The following is a 17,154-nucleotide window of genomic DNA, read 5'->3' on the forward strand; positions in this document are numbered from 1 at the left end:
GCTAATTTACTTTCCGTGTGTGTGTGTGTTTCTATAAGTTTGAACTTTAGCTCATGAAAATAATTGTTTATAATCCATTTCTAACTACACTTTTGCATTCTTGTGCCCTCACACAATGCTGCAATGTTTGAGTTTGGAATGCTACTTTCAAAAAAAAAATTAGTTTTCACTGGAGTGAAAATAGTTCTGTTGGCTTTAGATTTGATTAAAAGCTTTTATAAAACCTAAATTTCGGGCCTACCACAGGAAAACAGATTAAAAACTATTAGGCACAGTTTTTTAGAATTGTAGATCTGTTTTTCACAATTACCACAACTGCATGCCAAATTCTAAGCCTTAATAATAGAGGTGCTACAAAAGGCTCTATGAAAGGGGTAGACATATAAGGTTTTTCATAGAACCTTAAAGCAAAGGGTAGTTCTACATTGACCAAAACAGAGTGTGTATTTGTCTACTGTATAAGGGAATTCTGAAGTGCTATAGTTCTTCAAAAGAAACCCATTGTATCAGGGAGAATTAATATGGTTTCCAAAAGCTACACAAAGGTGAAAGTCAATTAAAAAAAAAAAAGTGCAACTTGGTTTATCTGTTTGAAAGGGTGAGGTTTAGGGGTCAATTGCGCTAGATTGAGCTCAGTGCTTTCTTTTAAAGTAAATTGAGCTTTCCTAGTAACAAATAAAAATTAATTGTGGAGACCAAAGTTAGCTTATCCAGAGTTAGTACAGTCCATACAGCAGCAGTGCAGGATTCCCCAGATTACCCCATTTAGTCAGGGACTTGCTTAGGTGTGAGGATAAATTGGCCTACTTTGAAATCTTCCCTGAAACTGACAAGCGGGTGTGCCAATTATGGTGATGGCTTTTGTATTGTGGGCATTTGTGGACTGAGATTACCATCTTTCACGCAGGTTGCTGAACAGTAGCCAGATTGATAACTTCGACGGGTTCTTTGGGTAACAATCACAGGCCTTTTTATCAGATATATAAAAATGTTCTATAATTGGGAAGAGAGAGTAGTGATTTGTATTGTGGAAATGTGAAAAGTCAGATACCATATTAAAACAGAGATCCAGGACACATTAAAGCAAGTAAAAAGTCATCCAGGAATGAAAATATGAAATTATATTTTACCCAGATATTTTCGAAATCTGAATTTTCAGGATTCAGTAGAGACTGAAATATTTGTACTAGGCTATGAAGTCAAAGAATAGTAACTTGCACACACTGAGCATGTGTGTAAAACTTGTGCTCAATTTCAGTTAATCGCTAATCCTTTCCTGTTTTTTCCATAGACTTTTACCGCAGGTGAGTTTGGTGCCTGTTAACTTGTTAGTAGTTATTACTGTCCACGGAATGTGGAATAACCCATTTTTTTTTACCCGGAGTGGTGTTCTGACAGTGCATGCTGCTGCTCCTACAACCCGACCGTTTCTTTGTGACTGCAAGACAGAACTCAGTGTATCTGAAAAGCAGTAGTTGTGATGTGGACACTGCTGGATTTGGAACATGAAGAAAATATCTTTTAAGACAACTCGTCACAGAACTATTTGTGACAGATTTAGAAAGGGAAATAGAAGCAAGGAATCCTGGGTTCTGTTTTTTTTGTCCGCCTCTGGCACAATATGACTTCAAACACTTTGGTGCTTTGCCCAATCTGTCCCCTCTGTTAGATTAATACTGACAATTTACCTTCCTGGTGTGTTGAGATGGAATTGCTGCTGGAAAAGTGCCATTTAAGGATCAGAAAGCAGGCACTATATATGAAGTTCAAACTAACTTTCAGAAAAGGCCTTTTTTAATTTGAAATGATGGTCTCTGACTACCATGTGTCCTTTTTCTGTCCCTGATCTAGCAGAGAATTTAAGCATGCCCTTAGGTGCTTTGCTGAACAGGGAAGGATTTAAGTCCCACTGAAGTCTGTGTTAAGTGTTTGTAGAATCAGGGCCTAAATTTGCAAACTTACTCCTTTGGAGCCAGAAAATTATTACTGTTCTCTGACCAAAGCACTAACTTGGCAATGTACCTTTACAAATTCAGGTTTCAGAGTAGCAGCCGTGTTAGTCTGTATTTGCAAAAAGAAAAGGACTTGTGGCACCTTAGAGACTAACCAATTTATTTGAGCATAAGCTTTCGTGAGCTACAGCTCACTTCATCGGATGCATACCGTGGAAAATACACTGAATGCATCCGATGAAGTGAGCTGTAGCTCACGAAAGCTTATGCTCAAATAAATTGGTTAGTCTCCACGGTGCCACAAGTCCTCCTTTCCTTTTTACAAATTCAGACTTTGCAAAATGCCTTAAAATGTTGACGTGTATACTAACCTTTATTTGCAATTCTGTGGACGATTTGATGCTAACTCTGCATAGGAGTCACTTACAATTAAAATAAATGCACAAGTGTACAGTGGAAGAATGAGGAAAATGCACTACAAGCTGCATAATTTGCAAGTAGGTAGCAAAGGCGAAGAGTACAAATGTTTAAAGAAGCAACAATGCAATCAAATACCAAGATTTCTCAAGAAGCATTACTTTCCTGAATACATACTATGGTTAAAGTTAATATACCTTTTCCTTTCGATGGGCTGCTTTCCAGTATTCTCTCTGCTTCTGATGCTATATCTGCAGTTTTATATACTAGAGTGTATTGATTGTTAGAAAAGTTGGTGTATGTTGCTCCGGGAGTACATTATCTGGTACTCAAAGAACAAAGACCATGGGTAAGACCCAGAAAAAGATGGTGCAAAACACTGAAGGAGGAGAAATTTAGGAATGAGCTTGGAAGACACACTCAACAGGAACGCTTGGAGCCAAAGAACAGAAGCTGCCCACCCTGACAGGTGAAGAAGAATTCTTACAGAAGTGTGGATTGTGTTGTGTGAGAGGTGGGTGTACGTCAAAAGTAGTACATCTGGCATGTTCTCCTCTGACAGCATTAAAGATGGGTGGTTTTCTTTACCTTGTAAACTATTGGGAATAATTTAAGCTGCAGACTGGAGCAATGGCCTGTTGGAATATTTCTCTCTGTGGCCTATAGATGTCACTGTTCACACACATTTGGATTTGCTGGAGGCTGTTTTGCTCCACTTGTTTCATTTGTTCTCCTTTTCCTACTGCTGCTTCTTTTGTATTACCTGATTTAGTACTGCTGGATTTTGGGGGAGGGGGATGGTTACTCTTCCTTTTTTGTGCATTTAGAGCTAGATTCTCCTCATAGATGCATGGCCTGAATTTAAAATGAGTTCAAATGAAATATTACTTTAATTGAACATGGAAACGTTGATTCAATTCATGTTTCCACATTCCAAATAAAAATTTATTTTTGTCTGCCCCATGCTTCAAACTACTTCAAAACAGAACAGTTTTAGCCAACAGATAACTGCTGGGGATTGGAGGACTTCAACTCTGGCTGCTAAATATTAGGAAGACGTTCATATTCAGTAATACCATTTGCCCATTTTCTGTGTGTGCAGTTGCCAAATTGGTCTGTTCTGGGTGAGACAGCTAAATGGGATGGGCTCCACCTCTTCAACAGTAGCATTCAACAGTATGCCACATCATACCTAGCTTTCAGAAAATATCCTGTATGCAACAGTGTATCCATCACTTACCAATGTAGCCTCAAAAATACCTTTGATCTGCTGCTGAAGGAGATAATTGTTGAATAGTTTACCCCTCCACCCTGCTGGGGTTGTGGCACTGGACAGCATTTCCACTGGGAGTGCACAAGGTGTATGAGAACAACTTGCCAGTGCCCCTGGCTTTGAATACTGTCTGGTTTTTACTTTAATGGAGTTAGTGAGAAAGACTTACACAGTAGTTTGTAAAACTGAGCCACTGGTTACTTGTATTTATCATGGCACTTGTTAAAGGAACTGAAGTGTAGAATGGTCATTCCTGCCACTCACTGAAGGAAGAGTTGATGTGATTGAATTCATCCTCCCTATTAACTTTTTGTTTTAAGACTTCAGGTGTAACCAATGGCTTACAAAAGATGAGCACACTAGTTCCACCTCTATCAACAGTACAGAGCTTTCCAAGCATTTCACAGTACATGCTGTCCAACCTGCATCTGTTAGCTGCAAAATAACTCTGGAGGGAGAAGGTTTAACAATTTAGGGCATTCAGAGGGAGCCGCTTACGTGGCAAGTCATCAGGCTGCTGGTTCCAGTCCAATGATCTCTTACATTTGAGGAAGAATAAAGGTTTCTCAGTGCTGAATCAGCCTGACTAAGCAGGTAGTGTATCCTTGTGTATCCAGGCATAACACAAGTCCTATGAATCATTGAATAGTGTGATGGATTCAGAAGTGAGACCATTTTTAGGGACCTGCTGCCAGTGAGACCAGACTCTGTCCCCCAGAGGGACCTTTAGGCCAGGTTGACACTACCACTTTGGTATAACTTGCATTGCTCAGGAGGGTGGCTTATTCACAACCTGAGCAATGTTAGTTACACAAGCCTAAGCACCAGCATAGTGGACAGCATTATGTTGGCGGGAGAGCTACTCCTGCTGACATAGCTACCACCTCTTGCAGACATGGATTTATTATATTGATAGGCTCTCTCCTGTTTGGCATAAAGTGTCTTCACCAAATGCTCTACGGTGGTGCAGCTGGGCCAATGTAGCACTTCTAGTATAGACTAGCCCTTAATGTTGTGTTGCATTAAGGTCTTGTTACTATTCAGCAAAGCATCAGGCAGTGTTTGCCTTCAGCTGGGGCACAAAGTACTTTATGCTTTGACATGTTTGTATGGTTAGGGTAGCAAGTCGAACAAAGAGGTGGGGGGGGGGGGAATTCCCTGACACATCTAGTAACCACAGAGCACACTTTTCTCTATTTTCTTCATTGTGTGTTTTTAATACATTAACTAATATGCACAAGTATGAGTACTCCTGTTTCTTTATGCTGGCTCATGTTAATGATTAAATTATTTTTGGTGTTACTGCTGAGCCAACTTAAAAATCATACTTCTGACCCAAAAAAACCCCTGGCCTTTTTTTGTTTGTTTGTTGACAATGCTTTGCCAAATGTACAAAAATGTACCTCAGTCCCTGGAAAAATCATGGAGCAGGTCCTCAAGGAATCCATTTTGAAGCACTTCAAAGAGAAGAAAGTGATCAGGAACAGTCGGCATGGATTCACCAAGGGCAAGTCATGCCTGACTAACCTAATTGCCTTCTGTGATGAGCTAACTGGCTCTGTGGATGAGAGGAAAGCAGTGCGCGTGTTTTCCTTGACTCTAGCAAAGCTTTTGACACAGTCTCCCACAGTATTCTTTCCAGCAAGTTAAAGAAGTATGGGCGGCTTGAATAGACTACAAGGTGGATAGAAAGCTGGCTAGATTGCCAGGCTCAATGGATAATGATCAGTGGCTCCACGTCTAGTTGGCAGACGGTATCAAGGGGAGTGCCCCATGGGTTGGTCCTGGGGCTGGTTTTTGTCAATGTCTTCATAAATGATCTGGAGGATGGTATGGATTGCACCCTCAGCAAGTTTGCAGATACGAAACTGAGAGGAGAGGTAGATAGGATACAGAGGGACCTAGACCAATTAGAGGATTGGGTCAAAAGAAATCTGATGAGGTTCAACAAGGACAAGTGCAGAGTTCTGCACTTAAGATGGAAGAGTCCCATGCACCGCTACAGCCTACGGACCGAGCGGCTAGGCAGCAGTTCTGCAGAAAAGGACCTAGGGGTTACAGTGGACGAGAAGTTGGATGTGGGTCAACAGTGTGCCATTGTTGCCAAGAAGGCCAATGGCATTTTGGGCTGTATAAGTAGGAGCATTGCCAGCAGATCGAGGGATGTGATCATTCCCCTCTATTTGGCATTGGTGAGGCCTCATCTGGAGTAGTGTGTCCAGTTTTGGGCCCAACACCACAAGAAGGATGTGGAAAAATTGAAAAGAGTCCAGCGGAGGGCAACAAAAATGATTAGAGGGCTGGAGAACATGACTTTTACGAGGAGAGGCTGAGGGAACTGGGATTATTTAGTTTGCAGAAGAGAAGAATGAGGGGGGATTTGATAGCTGATTTCAACTACCTGAAAGGGGGTTCCAAAGAGGATGGATCTAGACTGTTCTCAGTGGTAACAGATGACAGAACAAGGAGTAATGGTCTCAAGTTGCAGTGGGGGAGGTTTAGGTTGGATATTAGGAAAAACTTTTTCACTAAGAGGGCGGTGAAGCACTGGAATGGGTTACCTAGGGAGGTGGTGTCAGGCTTGACAAAGTCTTGGCTTGGATTTAGTTGGGGATTGGTCCTGCTTTGAGCAGGGGGTTGGATTAGATGACTTCCTGAGGTCCCTTCCAACCCTGTGATTCTATGATCAGTTTTGGGAGTGTCTGAGCAACCAGAGTAGTATGAGGTGAATGATATCCTAGCAGAAGGAATGGAGAGAGATGAGAGCACAAGGGGAAAGAAAGCAAATAGCATAAATGAGGAATTGCCACCTTGCCTTGCTAAACTGAGATTCAAACTACCTATGCTGATTACCCCCCATTCACTTCCCTGGCATATCAACAAGAGCACACTAGTATCAGAGGAAAGGCAGAGAAAAGGCTTCTTTTTTGAAATTAGAGCTGGTCAAAAAATCCCTACTGCATTACATCATAGGGAAACTGAAATTTTTTCTTTCCCCTAAAACCTCAATAAAATTTGATTATAAATAAAACTGAAACTTTAAAAATAAAAAAAAAAATTTTTCAAACAATATTTTTACCACAAACTAAAAAGTTAATTATAATTTGTTTTTGTTTTTTTCCCCAAACAAAAAGCCAAAAGCCTTTGATCAATTGTTTTGGTTGTGGTTTAAAAAAAAAAAAGTTTGACCCAGCTCTACTTGTAATCTAGTTGTGGATCCAGAGGAATGACCATGCTTACTAACTCCATTAGTTCTTACAGAAAGACTTAGTCTTTGCATTTTCTCAGACACAAAGGAAAAAAATATGTATTTTCAGTCTAGATTAACTTTATTTTGTCATATCTAAATTAAAACTAATGATTGGGACCCTCCTTCAAGGTTATGTCATGGTATCATCTCGCCCTGACGGTAACCCTCTGGGGGAGGGGACCTAATTATTACCTGTCTCTGTCTAATAGTAATGGGGGATGAGAAATATAGATAGTTGGGTTTGTGATGATAGGCAATTCACCATATGGTTCTGCCAACGGGTAGCAAAGGTTGCAGACCTCTTGACACAACTAGAAAGACTTAAATGAGGTGCGGAGATGGAGCTGGTGGTCGTGGTACATATAGGTAGCCATGACTTAGTGAGAACCTGGAAGCCAAATTTCAGCTGCTGGGTGAGAGATTAAAGTCCGGGACCTCCGTGGTAGCATTTTTGTGACCACTTAGACAGGGAGAAGTGCAGGATCTCAATGCATGGATGAGATGATGCTGTTGGGAAGAGAATCCTGGAATATCAGGTTGGAAGGGACTTTAGCAGGTCATCTAGTCCAACCCCCTGCTCAAAGCAGGACCAATCCCCAATTTTTGCCCCAGATCCCTGAATGGCACCCTCAAGGATTGAACTCACAACCCTGGATTTAGCAGGCCAATGCTCAAACCACTGAGCTATCCCTCCCGCCAAAGAGGGGTTTAGGTGTATTAGGAACTGGGAAACCTTTTGGGAAAGGAGGAGCCTACACAGGAAAGATGGGCTCCACTTCAACCAAAATAGAACCAAAGTGACAGTGTGTAATATTACAAAGGTCATGGAGGAGTTCTTAAACTAAGGACTGGGGGAAAGCTGACAGATGTGGAGGAGCATATAATTTGGACAGATACATCCCTCAGGGGAGGATTTATTAAAGGGGATTCTCTATATCTTAGTAAAGAGGAGAGGACAAATGTTCACAAAGTACAGATCAGAACTGAAGAGAAACAGTTAAATGAAAAAGAGCCCCACTCAATTACATCACATAATGGCAGACAACTAACTATTGACAAATTTTATAAGTGTTTGTATACAAATGCTAGAAGTCCAAATACTAAGATGGGTGAACTTGAGCACCTGGTATTGAATGAAGATATTGATATAATAGGCTTCATAGAAACAATGACAATCAATGGGACACAATAATACTAGGGTTCAAAATATATAGGAATGACAGAGTAGGCTTGCTGGTGAAGGAATGGCACTATATGTGAAAGACAGCAAAGAGTCAAATATAGTAAAAATCTTAAATGAATCAAACTGTACCATATAGTCTCTTTGGATACATATTCCCTGCTTGACTACTAAGAGTATAACAGTAGAAATATAATACCGAGCACCTGACTGGGACTGTGATGGTGATTATGAAACACTCAGGGAGATTAGAGGCTACAAAAACAGAAAACCCACCAATAATGGGGGATTTCAACTATCCCCATACTGACTGGGTATGTTACCTCAGGATGGGATACAGAGATAAAAAATGTCTAGATGCCATTAATAACTGCTTCTTGGAGTAGCTTGTCCTGGAATCCACGCGGGGAGAGGCAATTCTTATTTAGTACCTCTTAAGCCTGCTAAATAATCAGTGGGGCCACTGAATGGTCAAGGTGCAAAAGGAGCACTCAAGGAAGATAAGGCCATTGAAGAGAAGCTAATGAATTTCTCTGGCTTCAGCTTCCAGCCATTAGTTCTTGTTCTGCCTTTCTCCGTTAGATTAGAGCCCTTTAGTACCTGGTATTTTTTCCCTGCAAAGATATGTATATGCAGTAATTGTCATCTCTCAATCTTTTTTTGATAAGCTGAACAGCTGGAGCTCTTTAAGTCTCTCCCTATAAAGCATTTTCTTCAGTGCTTGAATCATTTCAGTGGCTCTTTTCTGCACCCTCTCCAGTTTTTCCACATTCTCTTTAAAACATGCACACCAGACTCTACACAGTATTCCAGGGTCAGTATCACCAATGATGTATATAGAGGTACAGTCACAGAGAACGAATGAGTGTCTTTTTTTTCTACTGTGTCCAAGCCCTGCCTATGGAGCACACAGCCTATTTGGCTTACATTTAAAGGTAAATGAATTCAGTGGGCCCAACTACTTGGGCAAGGACTATCTGTGTAAGGGTTTTTGGGCTCAGGCACTCCATAGCAGACCATGTATAAATAGTATATGGAACCATTGTTCAGGTGCAGGAAAGCAAGGTCAGATTCTCAGGGGAAGGAAGACCTTGTAATTAAGGTACTGGCCTGACACTCAGTGGAGGTGGGGGGGTGTGAGGGGTGGGGATAGATCTCAGATATGCAACTTCAGCTACAAGAATAGCGTAGCTGCAGTCGACGTATCTTAGATCGACTTAGAATCACTTACTTCGCATCCTCACAGTGTGGGATCGACGGCTGCTGCTCCCCCGTCAAATCTGCTTCTGCCTCTCGCCGTGGTGGAGTTCCGGAGTCAACAGCAGAGCGATCGGGGATCGATTTATTGCGTCTACACTAGACGTGATAGATCGATCACTACCTGCCGATCCAGCGGGTAGTATAGACATGGCCTTAGGAGGTCTTGGTTCAATACCTGGCTCTGCTGAACGTGTCCTATGCAACCTCGCGCAAAGTCTTAGTGCCTCAGGTCCCCATCTGGACAGAGGGAATAATTGTTATTTTTCTCACACCCTTTGTCTGTTTAGATGTTATGGGACTGTCTTTTGCGGGTGTTGTACGGCACCTAGCACGATGAGGCCCCATCTTCACTGGGGCCTCTAGGCATGACTGTAATACCAACAATGAGTAATAGAAAGGCTTCCTGAAAGAAGTGAGTTTTGAGGGAGAATTTAAAGGAGAAAAAATATTTCAGATGTCAGGATTGAGTTCCAATAGTTCCTGTATTTTTTTCATAGAAGGCACTCTGCCTAAAAAATAAACCATGCATATAAAATCAATTATAAGGGTTTATATTCCTTATCAGAACACTTTTCATATCTTTAAAAATCTTAGTCCTTGATATTGTTGGACTAACTTCTGGGAAGCTTGAAATGAAATCTATTTGGATTTGTCTTTTTCTCCTGGCTGTTTGTGTTCATCCTGGTCTGTTTCTCTAGGGCTGCTTATGAGTACTGGCCTGCTGACTTTTGATTTTTTTTTTAATTCCTTTGTTTTATTTTTAATTAAGAGAATTAAAGCATCTGTTTCGAGGGAAAAACTGGAGAATTACACACATTTGCTAATGTAAATAAGGAAAAGGTAGGTCAAATTTAGAATATAATAACCTTGATTGTGAACCTTTAAGTGATGGCTAAGTTCTACATCCTGCCCAAGATACAGTTGCTCAAAAATATTTGATGGTATTGCCACTATGTTTATAAGAATGTTTGACTCATTAATCATGAGCACTATCATGCCTAGCTCATTAATCATCAGCACTATCCTGCTCTACCAGGGGCCAATTCTTCCCTGCAACAGGTGTGAGTAACTAATATATACTGGAAGGGGAAGAGAGAATGAGTCCATCCTTATCTAAGCCTTCAACTGCATATCAAACAAGAGATCCTCTTTTTGTGGGCTGCTTCTCTTTCCTTTTACAATGGGGTGCGGTGTCAGATCAGAGAGCGTGTTTATATTACTTTGGAGTGGAAAAGAATAAAGGCAGTTTCTGTGAGTGGACTTGAAAAGGGCTGCATTGATTTTTTTTTTTTTTTCCCCTTCCATCAGAGCTGCTGGAAACCTCCTTCCCTCCCCAATGCTCACCTCTTCCTGCCTTTGTCAGGAAAGTGTTACATCTGACACCTTTCCAGTAAGGTACAGAAATGCAAATTTAGAAATCCAGCAACACATAATCAAAGGATGTAAACTTTCTGTGAACCTAATTTGTGGATTTAAAAAAATCCCCTACTTTAGCACATTTCTAAAATGCTTTTGACACTTTTGGGGACTAATTGTATTGCTTGGGCCTAGCTGATTTTTCTTAGAACTAAAACACTGTTGAGAATTATGAACAGAAAAGTAGATTTCCCTCCCTCCAGGAAGGGTGGAGTACACACACTTGGTTTCTGTTGTTATTATTTATACCCAGGCGTTCTGGTTTTATTAAAAGAGCAGACGCCCTTAGTTAACATACCTAAAACTAAAACCTCCTCCTGCTGTTTGTGTATTTCATTGTGGACACAGCTTCTCCACTAACACAATCTAAGAAGCACACTGGGGACTTGCATGGCTACGGGGCTAGTATGTCACTCCCTCAGTGCCCCTAAAAACAAATATGCAGCAACAATCACTAGAGTATTCAGGTTTCAGAGTAGCAGCCGTGTTAGTCTGTATCTGCAAAAAGAAAAAAGGAGTACTTGTGGTACCTTAGAGACCAACCAATTTATTTGAGCATAAGCTTTCATGAGCTCCAAGGTGCCACAAGTACTCCTTTTTTTTTCTTTTTTAGAGTATTCAGTTATATTATTCGACAGTTACAAAAAGCCATCAATCCACTGCTGTAACATTCCAGAGTGGGCTAAATATGCACCAGGCAGTGCTTTCTTTCTTCAGCTGCAGCAAAATGCAGAAGGTAGGGCATGTGGGTGAGAGAGATAAATACAGTGAGTATGTATAGTTAGGGAATCACAGTATTTACCACCTAGCTTCCCTTCTCCAAGGCTTTATAAGGGAAAGCCTTTTACCCTCAATCTACAGTGTCATTTACAAAGGGGGGTGGAGAATGACTATTGCTAGCCACAAAATCCACTGCTGAACCGAAGCTGGCATTTTTGATGTTGTCTCTTGGCCATGTTTCCATCGTGGAAGTGTCAGGATTTGCACTTTGCTTTCACAGGGGCATCAGAAGAGCCCTAACCAAGAGTCTCTTTCATCTCATGGAAATGAAACCAAGCTGAGCTGCTGCTGCTGCTGCACTTCCCACAGACTCCGGAGCACTTCCCCTGCTGCCTGGGAATCTCCGCACAAGCTGTACACTTGGAGGAGCTTGAGGATAACCACTGCCAGAGCGGCTTGTTGGATGTGTGCAATCGATGGTGAAAATGCTCTGAGATGGATGAACGCACAGGACTTCACCAAGTGTCTCGTGATGACTTAAATCTCTAAACTCAGGCAAGTGCATGCAACCTAAGCTCAATTATGTCTTATGCTTGCTTTAAGCTGCAGGGGGCGCTATGCACACCACTTCACTGCCTTAGAGCAGGTTAGCTTTCAGTCTTCCCTTTCCTACCCATCCTGAGAAAGATTAGTGCAGGTCTCCCATTCTGTGCCCTGCTGGCTGGTGATCCCTGGCCTAGGGCTTTAAAATACTCAACATTTTGGTTGGTGATGGGTTGAGGAAACAGCCTGTGGTTTTACCTTCCCCTTGAGAAAATCTGATAAGAAAACTGTTTGCTAGAGGCTAAAAGTAGGGCCAAATGTTTTTAATGTTGCAGGATAATACACATTTATCTTTATAATGCATTGTTATCAGTACTAGTGAGCAGAGGCTGAGAGTAAAATTTTCAAAATGAATGTATTACTGGAGGGCAATGGCTTTTTTTTTTTAAGCAAATCTGGGATTGCATTCACTCTGTGAAATGCCAGTTTCCAGGAGATGTCATTTTGTGCTTTGGGTGTTACTTTTAGTTGAACTGTCCATGCCACTGCTTCCATTTACACATCAAAACACCACCCTCCCTCCCTAAAGCAGAAAGGTCTTTACAGGCAGTGCTCTCACCTCCCTTTTGAGGAGCATTGCCCTTCTTGCTAGTTCAAAGGCAGGCGAGAATTTTAGCACAACTGGGGAAAACAAACAACTCTGTACCCAGCTGTGAATGAAAAAACACCCACATCAGATAATTTAAAGAAAGTTACAAAGCAGAGGTCTACCAATAATTTAGATATCTGATTTTATTGTTCCATAGGGTCGTTAACAAAGGAAAGTTACATGTCTTAGTCCTCATGTACTTATTTTGCTTCCTCTCCTAGATGGTTCTACGCTCAAATATCTCCATGTACTAAGGAAGCAACTTCACAATACTTTTCCTGTAACGATGACAGCTCTGTGAAAGGTAATATCACAGCATAAATAGCCTATATCTTCCAAAAATAGGAACATTGAGGTGTATGACCTTGTATACAGGAATGTTGATGCTCCAGAAGTCACTGGAAGTATTTCCTTTTTGAAGAAAATTTTCAATTCTATTTCACACACTTCTTTTCAACACCTGTCACTCCTCAGCAGAAAAAACGTACAGGTAAAGTCAAGCCACAAGTAAAGCATCTGCCTAGTACTTAAGTTATAATTACAGCTTTACAAAAAGAGACTTACTTGGGGAAATCAAGTTAAGAGCAGTTTCTTTAGAATGGCATTCATGTAACCATGCCTAGGAATTTTAGTGTCCTAAAGTCAAACAACAACACAACTACATTGCTCCCTTCAATAATATCCTAAGCATCTTTCAGTATTAAACAAAAGAAACATTCAAATTCCAATACTTGAGCTAACAATGCTTAGTACAAGAACTAAGTGCTAAATTACCAGCAGTGTGTCCACAACAGATACAAATTTAACAGCAAACAGTATGGAACTGGATTTTTAATTTTAAAGTGGTTAGAAGTGTATCACACTCCAAAATACATGCAATCCTTTGTGAATTCAATATTTTTTATTAAAAAGATTAAAAATAAAACATTTGACACCCTAATATACATAAAGTCACAATAAACTCAGATGTGCTAAAAGCAAAATGTGCATAAAACACTGATTTCTAAAAGGCACCCTGCCACCAATATTTTCAATGTTTGTCTAATTCCAACTGATCTCTAGTTTACTCTTCCTTCACTGAAGGCAAGATTCTAGATCACTAAATAATAAAAATTCTAACCACACCAATCCCTTTCAGGGATCTTTACTATCACTATAACTCTTAAAATTGTGCATGCACATTTAACTCCTATACCTCTCATTGAGTGAGCCACCAAGATATAAAATGTACAAGGGCTTTTTCTTAATAGAAAAAGGGAGTGATATTTGGGCCATTTATAAGGGCCCAGAGAAAGAGACAAGGCTGTGAAATACTGCTGTGCATCCACCAAAGAGCTTTGCTACAAAAAAAATCTCTTCCTCCCTCCCCACCCTCACACCCCAAACTCTCCTAAACAATCCAATTGTTACAAAACATCTCACACACAAATAGATGAAATGTTACACGTTTAACAATTAACCTGTCAGGGTCTGACAGTGTAAGAGTGCCATCTATGCAGTCCCAATATACAGTAATGTTAGACACACAAATGCACCCTCTGAAAGCCCCTGTCCATTCCAATGGCTGTAAGGAGAACACAGTGCTCAAGTATTCTCCCATTATTAGGTAGATCTTTGTTGATTCCTGTACAGTTTCTTTATTTACCAAGGTCTCCACATAGATTTGGAAAAGCTAGGTGAAGGCACGTTGTGTGTCCTGGAGCTGTCCAGTCCAGCTGGGGAGGCCGGGCTTTGCTCAGCCTCTGTCTCTTCCAGATCCGAGCAGGTCTCTTCACTGGAGGAAGGGGAAAGAAGAGCTGAAGGGGGGCTGGCCAGGCTCAGAGCAGCAGGGGACACCCCCGTTGGCTGGGAGAGCCCCTCACTGCCAGGCCAGGGACTGACGGAGGGTTCTGACAAAACATCCGCGATCAAGTCCTGGAAACTGCCTTCGTTGAGTGGCATGGACTCCAGCAGGTGGTTCAGCAGCTCGGCAGCGACGGTGGAATCAATCCCCGGGCAGTTGGAGACGAAGGTATGAACTTCATGCATGCACTGAATGTACCCGGCTGCAAACCGCTCGCTAGCCTCCCGGTGCAGCTTGTCACTTTCTGCAGCAGCAGCAACACCCATAGGGAAACACACATAGCTGGAGTCAAAGGGGGGAGCCCCTTCCCTCCCCCCAGCACCCGCGATCTCTGCCCATGCCAACCCCTCCCCCTTCACAGCACGGCCGGCACGTCACTTCTCGGGATGCTGCAGCCCCCTCGTTAGAGGGAAGCGGCTTCCCCTCTCCCCCCCCCCGCATCTCCCGTGCCCGAGGGGGACTCACCGAGAGACCGGCTCTGCAGCACGCCCTGCACCCGCTTCACGGTCAGCTCCAGCACCTCGGCGTTCTCCATCTTCGCCTGAAACTGCCCGCCGGGGCGCGGCGAGAGAGGACAGCGATCAGCCCCGCGCCAGGGCCCCCCGGCTCCCGCCGCGGCGCCCCCGCTCCCGCGCCCTTGCCGCAGCCCTACCTCCGTGTCGGCCAGGATGAGCCGCAGCTCCTGCAGGCTCTCGTTAATCCGCGCTCGCCGCTTCTTCTCCACCAGCGGCTTCCTGGCCTGGGGAAGGAGAAGGGGAAACACACATTGCACCGACTGCCGCATGCCCCCCGAGGCCAGGCCGCGGCTCCAGTGCCCCCGCCGGGGGTCCTGCAGCCCCCGCGGGTCCTGCAGCCCCTACCCGCCCCCCGCGGGTCCTGCAGCCCCTACCCGCCCCCCGCGGGTCCTGCAGCCCCTACCCCCCTCCCCCCCCGCGGGTCCTGCCTGGGACCCCTTCGGGTCCGGCTCACCTTCCTGTCCCCCCCTCTCGCGTCACAGAAATCCTCCTCCTCCCGGCTGGGCCGGCTCTTGCTGGGCCGAGAGGACGGGGCCATGGCAGAGCGCGGCGCAGACACCGCGGGCTGGGGGGAGGATGGGGGAGGGGCGCAGGAGGCAGCAGCTGGCAAGCGGTGCACAGCGGCGGCCTTCTGCACCGGGCGGCCCGCTAGCGTCCCCGCGGCCCTCTCCCCCGCCCCCTCCTGGCGCCGCCACTCCCCGGCCCTACTTATAGCCTCTGATTTGCATGTCAATGAGCCCATTGGTCACGCCGAGCCGGGAGAAGCCCCAGCGTTAGGCAAACTGACCAATGAGAGACGGGCGCTTTGTCTATCCAGGGGCGCTCTGAGCCTCCGCCAGTGCAGCGGAAGGGGGGCGAGAGGGCTGGGGTAGGGCACGATGCCCCAGGCTGGATGGTGTTGGTTGGGGTCCTTCCCTGCCTGTTTTTTTTTGTTTTGTTTTTTGTCTCCTGTGTACTGGGACTCACTTAGGCGTGTTTGTCTCGGTGTATTGGGAACACACAGAGAGTCCAGCTGTACCCAGGGTTCAATCTCAACTCTAGGGGAATGGTGCTGGGCTGTAATCCCCGCCCAGGGCTCTAAGGGAGGCTCAGACGTGTGATAAGGGATAGAAACACTGGCACCAATTCACATGTTTCATGGGGGAGGGGGCAATTTCCAGTTCCCACCCCATCTACATGGACCTCGGGTCTCCCTGGGCCAGGGATTCTTACCTGAACACTGCATGATCTGGTGCTGCCAGGAGTCAAGTTCTTGGTAGACTCCTCTGTACTCCATCCAACTGGAATAGACTCCTGATGCAACACCCTTTGGCCCCGATGCCCGTCTGTCTGGACAGAGCAGAGGGTGACCGGGCCACGTTTGAGTGATGATGTGACTTCGTGCCCCAGGTTGCAATCCCACTCCCTGAAATTTGCCCCACCCACCGTTCCATCTGGCCAGAAAGGTGACCCAGTCAACTTAATGGGATTGGCACCATGCAGCTCCAGCGATGCTCCAGACCAGACCAGTAGCAGCTGTACTGATTTAGTATGGGACCACTGTTTAAAAATGGGCCTTTGGGGGCCTTTCCAGGTCTGAAGTCTATGGAACTTTGAGCAAATGCAAAAACACTGGGGGGGGGGGGAAGCATTACTCCCCCATGTCCAGTAATTGGAACCATTAGCTGAGAAATGTAGAAAGTAGGACAGTGAAAAGTTTATGTGCACCACTTTCCAATGTATACCTTTTGGACAGTGTAGTATCTATGATATACGTTACACTCACTGCTTCACTTATGTAGGGCTAATACCTGATACTCCAGTCTAAATAAAAGTGAAACATGTTTTTTTGTTTCTTTGGAGGACTAACTTCTGTCTTGAGGTATTTGTATGTAATGCCCAAATAAATCAGTCTAAGGGCAGAATTCAAGCCTTCCAATTTAAATAGGAGAAGTTGAATAACTTCACAAGAGGAAAGATGAGATTTCAAAGGACCCCCTTATTACATTTCTTTCCTTTGAGGTATCTCTCTGGAGAAGGGGCAGCCTGCATGAGTTATGGAGGAGACAAAGTAAATAGAAAGGAAAACTTTTTTTTTTGTATATATAGTGTCAAATATGCATTCAGCAAATTCTGAGGAACATGGAAATATGTTCT

At 43.7% G+C, this 17,154-nt stretch overlaps 1 protein-coding gene across 2 annotated transcripts; it reads right to left on the minus strand.

The window, feature by feature from the left end:
* Nucleotides 1-12,785: 12,785 nt before the first annotated feature.
* On the minus strand, nucleotides 12,786-15,710 carry LOC140917366 (transcription cofactor HES-6). 2 transcript variants are annotated; one of them, XM_073360027.1, is made up of 4 exons: nucleotides 15,473-15,710; nucleotides 15,156-15,242; nucleotides 14,969-15,050; nucleotides 12,786-14,747 (listed from the first exon to the last, which is right to left on the minus strand). In XM_073360027.1, exons 1-4 carry the CDS (start codon nucleotides 15,554-15,556, stop codon nucleotides 14,302-14,304), a joined length of 699 nt encoding a protein of 232 aa, XP_073216128.1. In that variant the 5' UTR covers nucleotides 15,557-15,710; the 3' UTR covers nucleotides 12,786-14,301. The 2 variants fall into 2 exon arrangements, with proteins under 2 accessions (XP_073216128.1, XP_073216127.1); XM_073360026.1 differs by having other exon boundaries at nucleotides 14,969-15,242.
* Between the last annotated feature and the right edge of the window lie 1,444 nt (nucleotides 15,711-17,154).

Source organism: Lepidochelys kempii, chromosome 9, assembly GCF_965140285.1.
Source record: "Lepidochelys kempii isolate rLepKem1 chromosome 9, rLepKem1.hap1, whole genome shotgun sequence".
Taxonomy (NCBI): Eukaryota; Metazoa; Chordata; order Testudines; family Cheloniidae; genus Lepidochelys; species Lepidochelys kempii.